Source organism: Oncorhynchus masou, chromosome 15, assembly GCF_036934945.1.
Source record: "Oncorhynchus masou masou isolate Uvic2021 chromosome 15, UVic_Omas_1.1, whole genome shotgun sequence".
Classification (NCBI taxonomy): Eukaryota; Metazoa; Chordata; class Actinopteri; order Salmoniformes; family Salmonidae; genus Oncorhynchus; species Oncorhynchus masou.
In genome coordinates this window covers 5,803,604-5,824,579 of record NC_088226.1, presented here as the reverse complement: position 1 = coordinate 5,824,579, position 20,976 = coordinate 5,803,604, and the positions used below count along the sequence as shown (strand labels likewise).

The 20,976-nt window shown below is 41.7% G+C and overlaps 1 protein-coding gene across 1 annotated transcript; it reads left to right on the top strand.

The window, feature by feature from the left end:
* Positions 1-5,052: 5,052 nt before the first annotated feature.
* Positions 5,053-15,199, top strand: LOC135554953 (5-hydroxytryptamine receptor 3A-like). The gene is made up of 6 exons (XM_064987337.1): positions 5,053-5,121; positions 11,698-11,870; positions 11,998-12,161; positions 12,363-12,573; positions 14,367-14,525; positions 14,670-15,199. The coding sequence occupies exons 1-6, from the start codon at positions 5,069-5,071 to the stop codon at positions 14,948-14,950; spliced, it is 1,041 nt and encodes a 346-aa protein (XP_064843409.1). The 5' UTR covers positions 5,053-5,068; the 3' UTR covers positions 14,951-15,199.
* Positions 15,200-20,976: the final 5,777 nt, after the last annotated feature.

Below are 20,976 nucleotides of genomic sequence, written 5' to 3'. Positions count from 1 at the left end.
CATCTGCGTAGAGGTGGATCAGAGACTCACCAGCAGCAAGAGTGACATCATTGATGTATACAGAGAAGAGAGTCGGCCCAATAATTGAACCCTATGGCACCCCCATAGAGACTTCTAGAGTCCCGGACAACAGGCCCTCCGATTTGACACACTGAACTCTATCAGAGAAGTAGTTGGTGAACTAGGTGAAGCAATCATTTGAGAAACCAAGGCTGTTGAGTCTGCCGATGAGGATGTGTTGATTGAAAGCCTTGGCCAGGTCAATGAATACGGCTGCACAGTATTGTTTCTTATCGATGGCGGTTAAGATATCGTTTAGGACCTTGAGCGTGGCTGAGGTGAACCTATGACCAGCTCTGAAACCAGATTGCATAGCGGAGAAGGTGCGGTGGGATTCGAAATGGTCGGTAATCTGTTTGTTAACTTGGCTTTCGAAGACCTTAGAAAGGCAGGGTAGGATAGATATAGGTCTGTAGCAGTTTGGGTCAAGAGTGTCCCCCCCTTTGAAGAGGGGGATGACCGCAGCTGCTTTCCAATCTTTGGGAATCTCAAACGACACGAAAGAGAGGTTGAACAGGCTAGTAATAGGGGTTGCAAAAATTTTGGCAGATAATTTTAGAAAGAAAGGGAGATTGTCTAGCCCGGCTGATTTGTAGGGGTCCCAATTTTGCAGCTCTTTCAGAACATCAGCTGACTGGATTTGGGAGAAGGAGAAATGGGGAAGGCTTGGGCGAGTTGCTTTTAGGGGTACAGTGCTGTTGACCGGGGTAGGGGTAGCCAGGTGGAAAGCATGGCCAGCCGTAGAAAAATGCTTATTGAAATTCTCAGTTATAGTGGATTTATCGGTGGTGACAGAGTTTCCTATCCTCAGTGCAGTGCATAATAGAAGGGACATTCCATGAAAAGTGCCTTTTGATATTTTATGTAGAAATTGTGCACCAATATTGCATTTTAACAGCATGTTCTATTAAATGAAGTGCCCTTAATATAGACCACATGGAGAATTCAATTAATATGAAGAAAGGCATGCTAAAGTGCCAAAATTGACCATCAACCCTGTGCTACTTCTAGGAAGATTTTAGCCCACTTAATCCCAAAATATCTCCATGTTTCCACCATCATTGTAAAGCCTTAGTTATTTTGTTGCTTTGACGAAGTCATTTCTGATGATTAATTTCATCTGATTTATTTCACATAACAGGTCAACCCGGTTATGTGAACTGAACTCTCATTTTTAATATGGTGAAACTATTCCTTTTTAAATATTTTTCAAAAGAAACACATGAACATCTAATAGTCAAATCATAGAGTAAAAGCAGGTTAGCTGGTTCTACTCTTTTTTTATGTTTTTGCCGTTTTCTGGTGTTTTGTGTTGGAAAACTGAGCGGGTCGAACATAACACGTCAACCCTGTTACCCATAGACAGGCTAAACAATTTTTTACAATTTCATTTTTATGAAGCTTGAAATAAATTGCTACTCCCTGTTTCACCCAACAAGCTTCCATTCCCGTCACAAGGGTATTTATGGCTGATTTAAAAATACATATTAAACCCTGTTACAGTCCACTTTGTTACTTTATTTAGCCCTTAATAAGCACTTACTCTAGTAATTTATTTAACTTCTTTAGATGAGAAAACACATTTTATGAAGTTGAACATGTGCTCTTTATGACAGATTGTTAAAATGAGGTGAAATCAACAAAATCATTTGACTAAGTTACACTTCTCAAATGGCAATGAATTTGTGGAATGACCCAGAAGGTTTTGGCTTGAACACTCTGTACCTCTGACAATGGCCCTGAATAAAGTCAACTAGCCATGTGATTGGGCCACACTCACATAATATTCTCACACACATATAAAACACAGCCCTCTCCCACTTGGACACCATTCGGCTGGACCTGTGAGCCTAAACATACAGCAATGAGCACTCTGTGGCTTCTGTGTTCACTCGCTCTAATGGGTGAGTTCTCATTTTTGATTTCTCTCAGCTCCTCTTTCTCCTTGTTTGTCTTTGGCTTCTAAGAAAATAATACATTTTTTGACACAATATTGAAAATGGAACATGCTTATGAGTACCATATTCTACCACGTATGGACAACCCATCCACTGTGCCACTATTTGTATCAGTTGTGATCCATGTCTTCTGTAATCTAAGGTAGGGTCTACTCTCCTAAGCAGGTGGTGTCTCCACTATGGAGGACTGTTCCTATCATCGTCTTCAGGATCACTTGGGTCTGTCACAGATAAATGAAAGTACAACAGGTCTGCGGCCTGTGGTGCACTGGACCAATTCTACACTAGTTATGGTAGACATGATTCTGTTTGGTATTATGGATTTGGTAAGTGTTTGTCTTTAAACCATCTGCCAACATTTTGTTGGGTGAGCTCTGCCCTGAAACTTATATATATATATATACAGTGAGTAAACAGTATAAAAATATATGATATGTTGATATCAATATTATAATATATCAACAATTAATATAAAGTATAATAATAATATTGATAATATAATATATCAATATAAGTAATGATATCAATCTGATACCCAACTGTGCAGTTTATAACATGGCATACAACCGTTGGTTGATGCAATATAGTTGGCCTGGAACGAGACCTGTTTGATGCAACACTTGGAGGATAATCCATACAAGTTGTCTTACAGGAGACACATGCTGTGTGTATAAGGATAGAAGTATTTCAATATTTTTTTTATGACTACGTAATCTATACAGTGCCTTCAGAAAGTATTCGCACCCCTTGACTTTTCTACATGTTTTTGTGTTACAAAGTAGGATTAAAAGGGATTTAATTGTCATTTTTTTGTCAACAATCTACACAAAATACTGTCAGTGGAAGAACAATTCTAACATTTGTAAAAACTTTATGAGAAAGAAAACACTAATATATCTTGGTTAGATACATATGCAGCCCCCTGAGTCAATACATGTTTAGAATCACCATTGGCAGCGATTACAGCTGTGAGTCTTTCTTGGTAAGTCTAAGAGGTTTCCACACCTGGATTGTGCAACATTAGCCCATTTATAATTTTAAAAATCTTTCAAGCTCTGTCAAATTAGTTGTTGACTATTGCTAGACAACAATTTTCAGGTGTTGCCATAGATCTTCAAGTGGATTTCAGTCAAAACTGTAACTCAGCCACTTAGGAACATTCAGTGTCTTCTTGGTAAGCAACTCCAGTGTAGATTTTGCCTTGTGTTTTAGGTTATTGTCCTGCTGAAAGGTGAATTAATCTCCCAGTGTCTGGTGGAAAGCAGACTGAACCAGAATTTCCTCCAGGATTTCGCTTGTGCTTAGCTCCATTCCATTTTTTTATTATCCTGAAAAACTTCCCAGTCTTTAACGATTACAAGCTTACCCATAACATGATGCAGCCACCGCTATGCTTGAAAATATGGTGAGTGGTACTCAGTAATGTATTGGATTTGCCCCAAACATAACGCTTTGTATTCAGGACAAAAAGTGAATTGCTTGGCCACATGGTTTGTAGTTTTATTTTAGTGCTTTGTTACAAACAGGATGCATGTTTAGGAATATTTGTATTCTGTACAGGCTTCCTTTTTTCACTCTGTTAATTAGGTTAGTATTGTGGAGTAACTACAATGTTGTTGATCCATCCTCAGTTTTCTCCTATCATAGCCATTAATCTTTGTAACTGTTTTAAAGTCATTATTGACCTCATGGTCAAATCCCAGAGTGGTTTCCTTGCTCTTCGGCAACTGAGTTAGGAAGGACGCCTGTATCGTTGTCGTGACTGGGTGTATTGATACACCATCCAAACTTGAATTATTAACCTCACCATGCTCATAGGATATTCAATCTCTGCTTTTGATTTTTTTTTACCAATCTACCAATAGGTGCCCTTCTTTGGGAGGCGTTTGAAAACCTCCCTGGTCTTTGTGGTTGAATCTGTGTTTGAAATTCACTGCTAGACAGATAATTATATATGTGGGGTTCAGAGGTGAGTTAGTCATTCTAAAATCATGTTAAACACTAGTTTTGCACACAGAGTGAGTTCATGCTTATTATGTGACTGGTTGAGCACATTTTTATTCCTGAACTTATTTGGGCTTGCCATAACAAAGGGGTTTAATACTTAATGACTCAAGACATTTTAGCTTTTCATTTGTATAATTCCACTTTGACATTGTGGGGTGTTGTTTGTAGGCCAATCTGAAGTTAAGTCAATACTTGCTTTGAACAAATATTACAAATAAATAGCAAAAAAAAACGTATTTTCCTACCCTTCAATACTGCAATGTTGCCCTGAGTCAACAAATTACATTTTAGGCTGGGGGTACAAAAGATTATGATTGGATTATCATTTGTAAGCCCCAAACTTCAAAAAACAAGAGCTAAAAAATGTTTTGGATGAAAAACAAAAAGGCATGCAGTATATGGTACTGTAGTGTTTATAGCTTAATGTGGTTATTTCAATAATGTCAGCAGTTTGTTAGGAAGTGTGCAATTACAATGGACATTAGTGGTCACTGAATGGTTTGATGAGCATGAAAACTATGTAAACCATATGCCATGCCAAGCCATCTCAGTCACCAGATCTCAACCCAATTGAACACTTCTGTGAGATTCTGAAGCAGCGCCTGAGACAGCATTTTACACCACCGTCAACAATACACCAAATTATATTTATTGTGGAAGAATGGTGTTGCATCCCTCCAATAGAGTTCCAGACACTTATAGAATCTATTCCAAGATGCATTTAAACTGTTCTGGCACCCTAATAAGACACTTTATGTTGGTGTTTCCTTTATTTTGGCAGTTACCTGTACATCAATTTGAATTTATTCATTTATGATTGTCTGCAGAATGAGAAGTCCTCAACTTTCACCAGCTATGTCTTAATCTCAACGGTAAGTACAGATGCTGTTGATATTTATTCACTTCTATTTATTTCCCTTACGGTCTGTTGTAATAATAATTGATTTTCATGTACATTTACTTCTTAACCCCTGTATTATGTACAGGCCTGGTTGAATTACTTCATAGCTTGGGAACCAAAGGAATTTTGTGGAATTTCAAAAATGACTGTTCCGAGAGAACGGGTCTGGATACCAGATATAGGTATCCAAGAAGAGTGAGTACCATTCATATGTCTCAGCAATATTTCAGCAGTCAACACATTTTCACTATGGATAGTTTTTCCCCCCTTCTGTTTCCTTAAAATGAAATGCATTTGAATAGCTTTGTAATTATACTATAACATGATAACAAAAGTGATCCTTCTCTACTTCTACATCGTCAGCCTTTATGTACAGTCCATCACAATGAAATACCTTTTTATCAAAGAGTTTCCACAATTTGTATGTTTGATAAGGGGTCAAATAACACTAAAAGTGGGCCTCCTGGGTAGCGCAGTGGTCTAGGGCACTGCATCGCAGTGCTAGCTGTGCCACCAGAGACTCTGGGCCTCCCAGCCGGCCGCGACTGGGAGGTCCATGGCATGACGCACAATTGGCCTAGCGTCGTCCGGGTAAGGGAGGGTTTGGCCTGTAGGGATATCCTTCCGGGTTGGATGCGCGCTGTGTTAAGAAGCAGTGCGGCTTGGTTGGGTTGTGTTTCGGAGGATGAATGGCTTTCGGAGGACGAATGGCTTTCGGAGGACGAACCTTTGTCTCTCCCGAGCCCGTACGGGAGTTGTAGCAATGAGACAAGATAGTAACTACTAACAATTGGATACCACGAAATTGGGGAGAAAGGGGGGTAAAAAAATGTACTTAAAAAATAACACTAAAAGTGCTCATACCACACAGTATATACTACGTAACATGCCAATAAAACACCTGTCGTTGCTGTATCTTTCATTGCTGTCGTCCAACAACAACGAGACAGCATACAGGGAGGAGGTGAGAGCCCTGGCGGAGCGGTGCAAGGAAAATTAACCTCTCCCTCAACAAAACGAAGGAGCTGATCGTGGAGATGGCTGAGAGAGATTGCACCCATCCACATCAGCGTGGATATCACTGAGGACCTGAAATGGTCCCTCCACACCGACACTGTGGTGAAGAAGCTGAAGAAATTTGGCTTGTCCCCTAAGACCCTAAAGAACTTCTACAGACGCACCATTGAGAGCACTGTCATAGGAAGATCAAGAGGATAATCAAGGACCTCAGCCACCTGAGCCACAACCTTGTCACCCGCTACTATCTAGCAGGCGGAGAAAGTACAGGTGCATCAAAGCTGGGACCGAGAGACTAAAAACAGCTTCTTTCTCCAGGCCATCAGACTGCTAAACAGTTATCACTAGATGGCCTCCGCCCAGTACCTTGTTCTGCACCTAGCCGGCTACCACAGGGTACTCTACCATGCACCTTAGAGACTGCTTCCCTAAGTACATAGCCATTGAACACTGGTCACATAAATTATGTTTCATAATGTGTATTGGTCAAAAATGGTTTGTGGTTAGAAGCAGATCAGATTAACATTCCTGCAACATTATTCTGTTAATTTTATCTGAGAAATTAAGTTAACTCACTTTATAAGTACTGTATTGTCAACATAGCTCATCCATTTAACTACTGCTGTACATCAATTTTTTCTACATATATTGTTCATACTGTCTACACACTAGGTATTTATATTCCGGACTCTGACATTGTCCGTTTCGATATTGCTTGATCTGGTATCTTAATTTCTTGTTTCTTTTTGTGAATTCGTTTTGTCCTGCTAGATATTTACTGCATTGCTGGAGCTAGAAACGCAAGCATTTTGCTGCACCTGCTTTAACGTCCTGTTCTGGAGACGCAGGTGCAGTTGGTGAGTTTGCTATAAACGAACATGGCGCGATACAAAACAAGCGAAGCGTCTGACATGAAAACAGAAACAATACTGCCTGGTGAGAAACTACAAATTGACAGATATGGGGGAAGTAATCAGGGTAGTGATGAAGTCCAGGTGTGCCTAATGATGGGGCGCAGGTGTGCATAATAATGGTTGTCAGGTGTGCATAATGATGGGTTGCCAGGACCGGTGGTTAGTAAACTGGCAACCTCGAGCGCCGGAGCGGGAGTAGATGTTACACGACCGCTAATCTGTGTACGGGACAAATACACATTGATTGGATTATTTGTAGTTGATTGTCAACCATAGAAACCATGACGATATACTGATAAAAAGGTATCTTTCAGATAGCCTTTGTAGGGAACAAACAATGGGCATTGGAGCTGAATACGAGAACCCTATGTCTCTGTGTGTTTAATGCGTTGTTTCAGGGGAAAAATACAAAGCTGCTTTTATGAAAAGTCTGTTTGGTGTCCTTTGAAACCGGATCTCAGTCTGGGATAAGATGAACAATTTTTTTTGCCTTTGCACTGTCCCACTGAACTATACTTCTGAACTTGACTTCCTTTGCCAATTTCCCCATTAGATGTTTTATATAATGTTGTAACTTTGTAAATCTTTTCATTTTGGGTCCTTCATAGTAGCTGAAGAGGTCCATCAGCCACTCCTTGGGCTACAATACCTATTTTGACAATTGGCCTGGACCCCTTTTACTGTCAATACAGAACCCCGCCGATCCCTCACGACTGTTCTACTCGTGGGGGTCTTCAACAAGCTCCTCAGTCGCAACGTCCCCTGAATGCCCATCTGCTAGCCGCGGCCCGCTAGCTGTTCAGAGCATATCAGACTGTTAGCTGAAGAAGTCCATCAGCCAATTGTCTTGGGCTACAATACCTATTTTGCCAATTGGCCTCGACCCTTTTACTACACGGAGCCCTGCCGATCCATCACGACCGTAACCGACGTAACCGCCTGAGGGGGCTACAACTGGCTCTTCCGTCACGACGTCTGTCTAAGGCCCTTCTGCTAGCCCCGGCTAGCTGTCTGAATCGCCGTGTCTCCCTAATGTCAATATGCCTTGTCCATCGCTGTTTTGGTTAGTGATTATTGTCTTATTTTACTGTAGAGCCTCCAGCTCAATATGCCTTAGCTAGCCCTTTTGTTCCACCTCCCACACATGCAGTGACCTCACCTGGTTTAAATGGTGTCTTTAGAGACAATACCTCTCTCATCGTCACTCAATGCCTAGGTTTACCTTCACTGTATTCACATCCTACCGTACCCTTGTCTGTACATTATGCCTTGATTCTATTCTTCCGTGCCCAGAAACCTGCTACTTTTACTCTCTGTTCCGAACGCACTAGACGACCAGTTCTGATAGCCTTTAGCCGTATCCTTATCCTATTCCTCCTCTGGGGATGTAGAGGTTAATCCAGGCCCTGCAGTGCCTAGCTCCACTCCCATTCCCCAGGCGCTCTCATTTGTTGACTTCTGTAACCGTAAAAGCCTGGGTTTCATGCATGTTAACATTAAAGCCTCCTCCCTAAGTTTCATTCACTGCTTTAGTACACTCTGCCAACCCGGATGTCCTAGCCGTGTCTGCATCCTGGCTTAGGAAGGCCACCAAAAACCCTGGAATTTCCATCCCTAACTACAACATTTTCAGACAAGATAGAACAGTCCAAGGTGGCGGAGCTGCAATCTACTGCCGTACTATCCAGGTCTGTGCCCAAACAATTTGAGCTTCGACTTTTAAAAATACACCTTTCCAGAAACAAGTCTCTCACTGCTGCCGCTTGCTATAGGCCACCATCTGCCCTTAGCTGTACCCTGGACACCATATGTGAATTGATTGCCCCCCCCATCTATCTTCAGAGCTCGTGCTGTTAGGTGACCGAAACTGGGACATACTTAACACCCCAGCCGTCCTACAATCTAAGATAGATGCCCTCAATCTCACACAAATGATCAATGAACCTACCAGATACAACCCCAAATTCGTAAACACGAGCACTCTCATAGATATCATCCTAACCAACCTGCCCTCCAAAAACACCTCTGCGGTCAAACGACCACCCCTCATCACTGTCAAACGCTCCCTAAAACACTTCAACAAGCAGGCCTTTCTAATCGACCTGGTCCGGGTATCCTGGAAGAATATTGACCTAATTTCGTCAGTAGAGGATGCCTGGTTATTCTTTAAAAGTGCTTTCCTCATAATCTTAAATAAGCATGCCCCGTTCAAAAAATGTAGAACCAGGAACAGATATTTCCCTTGGTTCACTCCAGACCTGACTGCCCTTGACCAGCACAAAAACATCCTGTGGCGTACTGCATTAGCATCAAATAGCCCCCGCGATATGCAACTTTTCAGGGAAATTAGGAACCAATATACACAGGCAGTTAGGAAAGCAAAGGCTAGCTTTTTCAAACAGAAATTTGCATCCTGTAGCACAAACTCCAAAACATTCTGGGACACTGTAAAGTCCATGGAGAATAAGAGCACTTCCTCCCAGCTGCCCACTGCACTGAGGCTAGGAAACACTGTCACCACCGATAAATCCATGATAATTGATAATTGAGCATTTTTCTATGGCTGGCCATGCTTTCCACCTGACTACCCCTACCTTGGTCAACATCCATGCACCTCCCAAAGCAACTTGCCCAAGCCTCCCCATTTCTCCTTCACCCAAACCCAGATAGTCGATGTTCTGAAAGAGCTGCAAAATCTGGACCTCTACAAATCAGCCGGGCTAGACAATCTGGACCCTCTCTTTCTAAAATTAATCGCCGCAATTGTTGCAACCCCTATTACTAGCCTGTTCAATCTCTTTCGTATCGTCTGAGATCCCCAAAGATTGAAAATCTGCCGCGGTCATCCCCCTCTTCAAAGGGGGAGACACTCTAGACCCAAACTGTTACAGACCTATATCTATCCTACCCTGCCTTTCTAAGGTCTTCAAAGGCCAAGTTAACAAACAGATCACCGACCATTTTGAATCCCGCCGTACCTTCTCTACTATGCAATCTGCCTGTATATATTAGTTTCTGAGCTGGTCATGGGTGCACCTCAGACATGCTCAAGGTCCTAAACGATATCATAACCACCATCGATAAGAGGCAATACTGTGCAGCTGTATTCATCGACCTAGCAAAGGCTTTCGACTCTGTCAATCACCACATTCTTATCGGCAGACTCAACAGTCTTGGTTTCTCAAATGACTGCCTCACCTGGTTCACCTACTACTTCTCAGACAGAGTTCAGTGTGTCAAATCGGAGGGCCTGTTGTCCGGACCTCTGGCAGTCTCTATGGGGGTGCCACAGGGTTCATTTCTCGGGCCGATTATGTCGCTCTTGCTACTGAGGATTCTCTGATCCACCTCTACGCAGAAGACCCCATTCTGTATACTTCTGGCCCTTCTTTGGACACTGTTTTAACTAATCTCCATACGAGCTTCAATGCCATACAACTCTCCTTCCATGGCCTCCAACTGCTCTTAAATACAAGTAAAACTAAATGCATGCTCTTCAACCAATCGCTGCCTGCACCTGCCTGCCCATCCAGCATCACTACTCTGGACGGTTCTAACCTAGAATATGTGGACAACTACAAATACCTAGGTGTCTGGTTAGACTGTAAACTCTCCTTACAGACTCACATTAAGCATCTTCAATCCAAAATTAAATCTAGAATCTGCTTCCTATTTCTCGCAACAAAGCATCCTTCACTTATGCTGCCAAACATACCCTCGTAAATCTGACTATCCTACTGATCCTTGTCTTCGGCGATGTCATTTACAAAATAGCCTCCAACACTCTACTCAGACTGCATCCAATTTGCTATCACAGTGCCATCTGTTTTGTCACCACAGCCCCATATTCTACCCACCATTGCTACCTGTATGCTCTCGTTGGCTGGCTCTTGCTTCATATTCATCGCCAAACCCACTGGCTCAAGGTCATCTATAAGTCTTTGCTAGGTAAAGCCCCACGTTATCATAGCATCTCCCACCCATAGCACGCACTCCAGCAGGTATATTTCACTGGTCACCCCCAATGCCAATTCCTCTTTTGGCTGCCTTTCCTTCCAGTTCTCTGCTGCCAATGACATGAACAAATTGCAAAAATCACTGAAGCTGGAGACTTATATCTCCCTCTCTAACTTTAAGCACCAGCTGTCAGAGCAGCTCACAGATCACTGCACCTGTACATAGCCCATCTATAAATAGCCCATCCAACTACCTCATCCCCATACTTGTATTTTTTTTCTTCTCCTTTGCACCCCAGTATCTCTACTTGCACATTCATCTTCTGCACGTCTATCACTACAGTGTTTAATTGCTAAATTGTAATTATTTCACCACTATGGCCTATTTATTGCCTTACCTCCCTTATCTTACCGCATTTGCACACACTGTATATATACTTTTCTATTATGTTATTGACTAAGTTTGTTTATTCCATGTGTGTTGTTGTTTGTGTTGCACTGTCTTGCTTTATCTTGGCAAGGTCACAGTTGTAAATGAGAACTTGTTCTCAACTGGCCTACCTGGTTAAATAAAGGTGAAATATATAAAATAAAAAAAACAAGCTTTAATGTTATTCAGAAGTAACATATCATTGTCTTCCTTGGTAAAGGAAGCGGCAGGGTAGCCTAGTGGTTAGAGCGTTGGACTAGTAAATGGAAGGTTGTAAGTTCAAATCCCCGAGCTGACAAGGTGCAAATCTGTTGTTCTGCCCCTGAACAGGCAGTTAACCCACTGTTCCTTGAAAATAAGAATTTGTTCTTAACTGACTTGCCTAGTAAAATAACAAAAGAAAGTACATTCTTACAGTGGCCAAATACTGATATATCTTTGTCTGCACTTTCAGCATCTCTGATACAAGTAGTACCATATTGAGCCCATATGTCCAGGTGCATCATAATTGGTTAGCTCAAGTGATTGACCAGCGCCGGCTAACCACTTCCTGCAAGATGGATCTTTATAGGTTCCCCCTTGACACCCAGAGCTGCAGCATCACCTTTAAGTCCATGATACACAGAGGTAACCCCCCCCTCACACACGTGTCTTTGTACCTTAGCCTCTTTCATCAACTCCTTTTTCTCAGCTCCTTTTCAGAGGGCTGTACTATAAAAACATGTAACATCAACAAAATATTTTATCTGTTCAGCATCAGAAATAAAATTGCGGGCATTCGCCAGCGACACTGCAGTGAACCACATAACTAGGGAGAGCATGACTACACTGGATGAATGGGACTTCCTGGGCATTGCTATGACTGAGGAAGAACTAAATTATGGTGGTGATGAAAAATGGCATCAGCTAATATACAAGGTATTAATTGAGGCAAACGACAGCATGATCTTTAAATAGAATTACTGTTTTTATGTTAGGACTATTTCATAATTTGCAAGAGACTAATACAAACTGAAGGGATCACACTTGTCCCTTTCATAATTATAATGAGTATTTCAATAAGTATTTTTTGTCTATTGTGCATTCTAATTTATATGATCCTTTTCCCCTTCCATACAGATCACCTTAAGAAGGAGGCCACTATTATATATAATCAACCTTGTGGTACCAATTGCCTTTTTTCTTGTGTTGGATTTGGCCTCCTTTTTCGTCAGTGAGGCCAAAGGGGAAAAGCTAGGCTTCAAAGTGACCATACTCTTGTCCATTTCTGTCCTATTGTTGATTCTCAATGACATCCTGCCCTCCACAGCAAATAACCTGCCAGTGATAGGTGAGAGGTTACCACATTATAGGTTTACAGCATGGTAAATACAAGAACACCCCTCCAAATTGTATTTAGCCTCATGTCATTTGCACAGTCTTATTATCATCTTTATTCTGAATATTTCCCCATAATTTCCCCATAAAAGTGTTTTCATTTTACAGTTAAGGTCGGAGGTTTACATACACCTTAGCCAAATACATTTAAACTCAGTTTTTCACAATTCCTGACATTTAATCCTAGTAAAAATTCCCCTGTTTTAGGTCAATTAGGATCACCAACTTATTTTAAGAATGTGAAATGTCAGAATAATAGTAGAGAGAATGATTTATTTCAGCTTTTATTTCTTTCATCACATTGCCCATGGGTCAGAAGTTTACATACACTCAATTAGTATTTGGTAGCATTGCCTTTAAAATGTTTAACTTGGGTCAAACTTTTCGGGTAGCCTTCCACAAGCTTGCCACAATAAGTTGGGTGAATTTTGGCCCATTCCTCCTGACAGAGCTGGTGTAACTGAGTCAGGATTGTAGGCCTCCTTGCTCGCACACGCTTTTTCAGTTCTGCCCACAAATTGTCTATGGGATTGAGGTCAGGGCTTTCTGATGGCCACTCCAATACCTTGACTTTGTTGTCCTTAAGCCATTTTCCCACAACTTTGAAAGTATTCTTGGGGTCATTGTCCATTTGGAAGACCCATTTGCGACCAAGCTTCAACTTCCTGACTGATGTCTTGAGATGTTGCGTCAATATATCCACCTAATTTTCTATCATCATGATGCCATCTATTTGTGAAGTGCACCAGTCCCTCTGCAGTAAAGCACCCCCACAACATGATGCTGCCAACCCTGTGCTCATGGTTGGGATGACGTTCTTTGGCTTGCAAGCATCCCCCTTTTCCCTCCAAACATAACGATGGTCATTACGGCCAAACAGTTCTATTTTTGTTTCATCAGACCAGAGGACATTTCTCCGAAAAGTACGATCTTTGTCCCCATGTGCAGTTGCAAACCGTAATCTGGCTTTGTTATGGCGGTTTTGGAGCAATGGCTTCTTCCTTGCTGAGCGCCCTTTCAGGTTATGTCGATATAGGACTAATTTTGCTGTGGATATAGGTACTTTAGTACCTGTTTCCTTCAACATCTTCACAAGGTCCTTTGCTGTTGTTCTGGGATTGATTTTTACTTTTCGCACCAAAGTACGTTAATCTCTAGGAGACAGAACGAGTCTCCTTCCTGAGCGGTATGATGGCTGCATGGTCCCATGGTGTTAATACTTGCGTACTATTGTTTGTACAGATGAACGTGGTACTTTCAGGCGTTTGGAAATTGCTCCCAAGGAAGGCTGATTTCTTTTGGTCTTGGCTGATTTCTTTTGAATTTCCCATGATGTCAAACAAAGAGGCACTGAGTTTGAAGGTAGGCCTTGAAATACATCCACAGGTACACCTCCAATTGACTCAAATTATGTCAATTAGCCTATCAGAAGCTTCTAAAGCCATGGCATCATTTTCAGTTATTTTCCAAGCTATTTAAAAGCACAGTCAACTTAGTGTCTGTAAACTTCTGACCCACTGGAATTGTGATACAGTGAATTATAAGTGAAATAATCTGTCTGTAAACAATTGTTGGAAAATGACTTGTGTCAAGGACAAAGTAGATGTCCTAACCAAGTTGCCAAAACTATAGTTTGTTAACCAGAAATATGTGGAGTGGTTGAAAAACTAGTTTTAATTACTCCAACCTATGTGTATGTAAACTTCTGAATTCAACTGTATATCATTGACATCTCCCTTTCTCCAGCTATTTACTGCATCGTAATCTTTGCCCTTACGGGCCTCAGCCTCCTGGAGACCATGCTAATGAGCTTCCTGATTGATATGGACAGCAGGGTTGATCAGGACATCCAGACCTCTGCTAAGACCTGCGAAGAGACTCAAGAAGAGTCTGAATGCCGAAGAGGTGAAATCTGTTCTTTTGTCATTTTCATAAGAGATTGATAATGATCCAGGACATTTCTGAGGCCATAGATGTAGAATATAATACCCCCAACACAATTGATTAGAGTTCAGAAACTGCAAGAAAACCTTCCAATTTTCTTCTTAGAGCCTGAGAGAGATGCTGAGAGCAGCCTGGAGAAGGTGGACACCTTTAACAAGAAGGACCTCGATGGAAACTGGCTGAACAACCGCTACCTGCTGCAGCTGATCCTGAAGGAGGTGCAGAACGTACGGCAGGAATGGTTCTCTGTTAATGTGAGATGTGGCAAGGAGAAGACGGGGTACTGGGAAAAAGTGGCCAGACGCATTGACCAGGCTTACTTTTGCCTTTATCTCATTACCACCATTAGTTTTCTGATATTCATAAGTTTCATGTGGCTTCATTAACTGTGCACAGTGCATTTACAATATATGACGATTTTTAGGCTCTTTGGGTTACTTATATGCATAATATTGGTACTTAATGGTAAATAATACTGGTAAATTCCAATAAATTATTCTTTATAAATAGCTGTTTCCCTGCAAGACCTGTAGCCTAAAGCTTTTAATATATTTTACATTATCTTCATTACCTAACCTGACTTAGGTTCACTTAGCTACTGCTTCTGTTGTTAAGGCTATTGTTCTTGTCTGTGATTGAGCTAACTGAAATAAATAAATTACTATTTGCAACATATTAAGTTGTTTCCAGTGGTGCATGGGAAACATCCATGGGCAAGCCTCCCCCCAAAAATCATATTACAACCTGTGTTGTGATAATTGCATTGTTTGCTCTATAACCTGTTAGTTCATGTGCCTTGCCACCGTGATATACAGTGCATTTGGGAAGTATTCAGACCCCTTGATTTTTTCACAGCTTTATTCTAAAATGTAAAAAAATAAAAAATAAAATAAATTTAAAAAAATCGCAATCTACACCCATAACGACGAAGTGATAACAAGTTGAAAAATGTTTGCAAATTTATTACGAATTAAAAACTGAAATACCCTATTGACATTAGTATTCAGACCCTTTGCTTTGAGGCTCGAAATTTAGCTCAGGTGCATCCTGTTTCCATTGATTCTTCAGATGTTTCTACAACTTGGAGTCCAGCGGTGGTAAATTCAATGAATTGGACATGATACGGAAAGGCACACACCTGCCTATATAAGGTCCCACAGTTGACCGTGCATGTCAGAGCAAAAATCAAGCCATGAGGTTGAAACAATTGTCCGTAGAACTCTGAGACAGGACTGAATCAAGGTACAGATCTGGGGAAGGGTACCAAAACATTTCTGCAGCATTGAAGGTCACCAAGAACACAGTGGCCTCCATTATTCTAACATGGAAGAAGTTTGGAACCAGCAATGCTCTTTCTAGAGCTGGGCCCGGCCAAACTGAGCAATCTGGGGAGAAGGGCATTGGTCAGTGGGGTGACCACGAACCCAGTGGTCACTCTTACAGAGCTCCAGAGTTCCTCTATGGAGATGGGAGAACATTCCAGAAGGACAACCATCTCTGCAGCACTCCACCAATCAGGCCTTTATGGTAGAGTGGCCAGACGGAAGCCACTCCTTAGTAAAAGGCACATGTCAGACTGCTTGTAGTTTGCCAAAAGGCACCTAAAGACTCAGACCATGAGAAACAAGATTATCTGGTCTGATGAAACCAAGATTGGACTCTTTCGCCTGAGTGCCAAGTGTCAAGTCTGGAGGAAACCTGGCACCATCCCTACCGTGAAGCATGGTGGTGGCAGTATTATGCTGTTAGGATATTTTTTTTTAAATCGGCAGGGACTGGGAGACTAGTCAGGATGAAGGCAAAGATGAACAGAGAAAAGTACAGAGAGATCCTTGATGAAAACCTTCTCCAGAGAGCTCAGGACCTCAAACTGGGGCAAAGGTTTACCTTCCAACAGGACAACGACCCTAAGCACACAGCCAAGACATAGCGGGATTGGCTTCAGGACAAGTCTCTGAATGTCCTTGAGGTGCCCGCCAGAGCCTGGATTTGAACCTAATCAAACATCTCTGGAGAGACCTGAAAATAGCTGTTCAGCAACACTCCTCATCCAACCTGACTGAGCTTGAGAGGATCTGCATAGAAGAATGGGAGAAACTTCAAATACAGGTGTGCCAAGCTTGTTGCGTCATACCCAAGAAGCCTCAATGCTGTAATCGCTGCCAAAAGGGCTTCAACAAAGTACAGATGAAAGGGTCTGAACACTTATTATAAATGTGATTTTTTTAAAAATATTTTTTATGCATTTTCTAAAATGTCTAAACCTGTTATTGTTTTGTCATTATGTGTATTGTGTGTAGACTGAATTAGATGTTATTTTGTCAATTTTAGAGTAGCGCTGTAACGTAACAAAATTCTGAAAAAGTCAATGTCCTGAATACTTTCTGAAGGCACTGTATAGGCCTAACGCCGAGACAATAAGAAGACTCAGTGGCAGAATAAATTCAACCTTCGTTTCATCACAAAACCAGAGACCAACTTCTGTCCGGTGAAGTCAAAGCATATTGAATTAAACAGTTACATGACCTACAGCATGGTCAAGCAAGTTAATGTTTGACATTTTCGAACTAATAAAAAAATGATTGATTTAGAACCATGAAGAGTTACTGCAAGTCGCTAAGAAAGAGGCCATTATTCCAGCACCATTTCAACATCATCAAATCACCCATGCCTAGTCTAATACATAGACAACTAAAAGATACCAAAAACTATTTAGTCCAATCAATGTAGGCTAAATATGATGTGGCTGTCCATGGTTCGGATTTAGTGTTTGAGTGTTCGTGCACGTAGAAAAAAAACCATATTGACTCACCCTACTTGACGAGAAATTCCCATGCCACCCTCCTTCCTTTCATGTTAACGAAACAGACTGTCATACAGTACCCCCTTTAATTTTATGTTGTCCTAGGCTACATGGCTAAAAATGCTTGCTCGCGAGTCTAACTTCCTTTCATGGCAACGTTAGTTAGCCTTTTACATTGAGCTATATATTGAACTTCCATATTCTCAGGCCAGGGGTACAATGTATGAATTTATGGTTGGATCAAAATAGCTATAATTGGCCCGAATGGAAAATTAAGTAAAACCACAAGTCCAACTCCCTATCTCCATTCATGGCCAATTTAGGAAACTGTCAACTTTCGCAAGCGTTGACCTTAACGCTGATAGGCTATTATTTTTTTATTTTATTTTTATCAAGGGAGGCCAAATGCTTGCTGGCTTCCCTTGCAGTCAATGCTACGGGCAGCAACAATGTCATACTCTTTTTGACCAGACAGCATCAGATTGATGGCCTACACAGAGAGGGGCGCTGTTTCACTCACTCAGATTCTTTCTGCGGTGAGACACATTGAGGGTCTTGCGAATTGAAGGAAAATGATAAAACGCAGAGAAATAAAATACTAATTATTTTTGGGGAAACCTGGCTTCCCTTAGCCTCCATGAATATAGACTTGAACTCGGAAGTTTACATACACTTAGGTTGGAGTAATTAAAACTTGTTTTTCAACCTCTCCACAAATTTCTGGTTAACAAACTATAATTTTCACAAGTCGGTTAGGACATCTACTTTGTCCTTGACACAAGTCATTTTCCCAACAATTGTTTACAGACAGATAATTTCACTTATAATTCACTGTATCACAATTCCAGTGGGTCAGAAATTTACATACACTAATTTGAATATGCCTATAAAGAGCTCGAAAAATTCCAGAAAAGTATGTCATGGCATTAGAAGCTTCTGATCGGCTAATTGACATCATTTGAGTCAATTGGAGGTGTATCTGTGGATGTATTTCAAGGCCTACCTTTAAACTCAGTGCCTCTTTGCTTGACATCATTGGAAAATCAAAAGAAATCAGCCAAGACCGAAAGAAATCAGCCATCCTTGGGAGAAATTTCCAAACGCCTGAAGGTACCACGTTCATCTTTACGAACAATAGTAAGCAAGTATAAACACCATGGGACCACACAGTCGTCATACAGCTCAGGAAGAATACACGTTCTGGCTCCTAGAGATGAATGTACTTTGGTGCGAAGTGCAAATCAATCCCAGAACAACAGCAAAGGGCCCTGGGAAGATGCTGGAGGAAACAAGTATCTATATTCACAGTAAAACGAGTCCTACAGTGGGGCAAAAAAAGTATTTAATCAGCCACCAATTGTGCAAGTTCTCCCACTTAAAGATGAGGCCTGTAATTGTCATCATAGGTACACTTCAACTATGACAGACAAAATGAGGGGGAAAAAAAAAATCCAGAAAATCACGTAGGATTTTTAATGAATTTATTTGCAAATTATGGGGGAAAATACATATTTGGTCAATAACAAGTTTCTCAATACTTAGGCAATGCTACTGTCACGAATCCCTTTTGGCCTGACAGTCTAGGGGGGGATGGTAATGAGACCTGTAACATAACTCATGCAAATTATAATTGTGACAAAGTAAAAGTGAGAATGGAATAACCAGGACAACTGAAATCTACCGTCAAACTCTAGGTTTATTTGAAAACACACGGTAATGGGGGGAGCAGGAAAAGGGGCTGAGCTGGACCCAAGGAAAGAAACAATAAGTATTAAAAAAAACCTAAGCTAGACTAGCCTACTTTAACAACAGCTAACTAACCAAAAATACAGTGGGTGGTCCACCCAGTTCTAACTAGTGTATTTAACAAAGTCTACCTACGGGTAGTGTATGCCCATGGGCGACTTGTCTTGGTTTCCCTTTTCCCACCAGCAATCAAACACAAACACCATAACCAAACTCACAGGTGATGACAAAGTGCTATGGAGGTGCTCAAACAAAAGAGAGGTTAATACACAACAAGAGAGTGAAACACAGAGTCCTACAGACATACATTTACAGAGAGAGATTGAGCTCAAGAGCAAACAACTGACAGGGTTTTTAAACCAAGGGAAAGGAACTGTGATAGGGTAGGAAAACAGGAGGTGTGTCTTCTGATTGATGATTGATTGGTGACTGATTGGGGAGTGATGATTCACCTGTGAGGGGAGAATTATTTCCGGTTCCGGTTGGAGCGAGCGGTCGCATCTACACTTCGGTCCGCAGGTAGTATAACTTTTCATTACATTTCATTACATTTCGTTATAGTACAACGGTTTGATTTGTCTTATCTTAGCAATTTCTTCTTAGCTAGCTACATAGCCGTCTTTGTATCAACGACAATTGCATATTATCGTATTTCGTCGTCCTAACGTATCTGCCCAGCAGCTAGCTAAGCAGCTAGCTAACATCCACTGTCCACTAGCACTGTAGAAACTATTACACTCAACTGAACGACTCGATTAGCGTAGTGTCAGCTAGCTACATAGTTGTCTTCGCTGTCTTCGTATCCAAGATAATTGTGCAGTTTAGAGTGTGTAGACTTAGAGTGATTATCTTAATTTACCGAGGTTAGCTAGCCAGCTATTTGTCGTCCTTAACGTAGGAAATGCTGCTAGCTAGCTAGCCAACAGCTAGCCAACCTCTACCGAATTGAACTCCAACTACCCGGTCAACATTCCGCGTCGCTCCACAGGTAGTATCACATTTTTCATTTCACTTCATTACAGTACAACGGTTTGATTTGTTTGATCGTAGCTAGCCAGCTACATAGCCGTCTTTGTATCTAAGACAATTGTGTAGTCTAGAGCGATTTTCTAGGTTAGCTGGCCAGCTATTGTCGGTCTTTCAACGTAGCTAGCCAGCTAGCCCCCGAATAGCAGCACTGTAGTAACTATTACAGTACAACGGTTTGTTTTGTTTGATCGTAGCTAGCTAGCTACATAGCCGTCTTTGTATCTAAGTCAATTGTTTAGCCTAGAGCGATTTTCTAGGTTAGCTACATCGCAGCCACTACCAGCTAGCCTACTCCAGCAGTACTGTATCATTTCAATCATTTTAGTCTATAAGATTCTTGCTACGTAAGCTTAACTTTCTGAACATTCGAGACGTGTAGTCCACTTGTCATTCCAATCTCCTTTGCATTAGCGTAGCCTCTTCTGTACCCTGTCAACTATGTGTCTATCTATCCCTGTTCTCTCCTCTCTGCACAGACCATACAAACGCTCCACACCGCGTGGCCGCGGCCACCCTAATCTGGTGGTCCCAGCGCGCACGACCCACGTGGGTTCCTGGTCTCCGGTAGCCTCTGGAACTGCCGATCTATGGCCAACAAGGCAGAGTTCATCTCAGCCTATGCCTCCCTCCAGTCCCTCGACTTCCTGGCACTGACGGAAACATGGATCACCACAGATAACACTGCTACTCCTACTGCTCTCTCTTCGTCCGCCCACGTGTTCTCGCACACCCCGAGAGCTTCTGGTCAGCGGGGTGGTGGCACCGGGATCCTCATCTCTCCCAAGTGGTCATTCTCTCTCTCCCCTTACCCATCTATCTATCGCCTCCTTTGAA

Excerpts from the sequence above, each read along its gene's own strand:
- LOC135554953 (XM_064987337.1), top strand. The coding sequence starts at position 5,069 with ATGACTGTTCCGAGAGAACGGGTCTGGATACCAGATATAGGTATCCAA. Across the intron at positions 5,122-11,697 it reads GATATAGGTATCCAAGAAGA|CATCTCTGATACAAGTAGTA; the intron begins GTGAGTACCATT and ends CTGCACTTTCAG. Across the intron at positions 14,526-14,669 it reads AGAGTCTGAATGCCGAAGAG|AGCCTGAGAGAGATGCTGAG; the intron begins GTGAAATCTGTT and ends TTTTCTTCTTAG.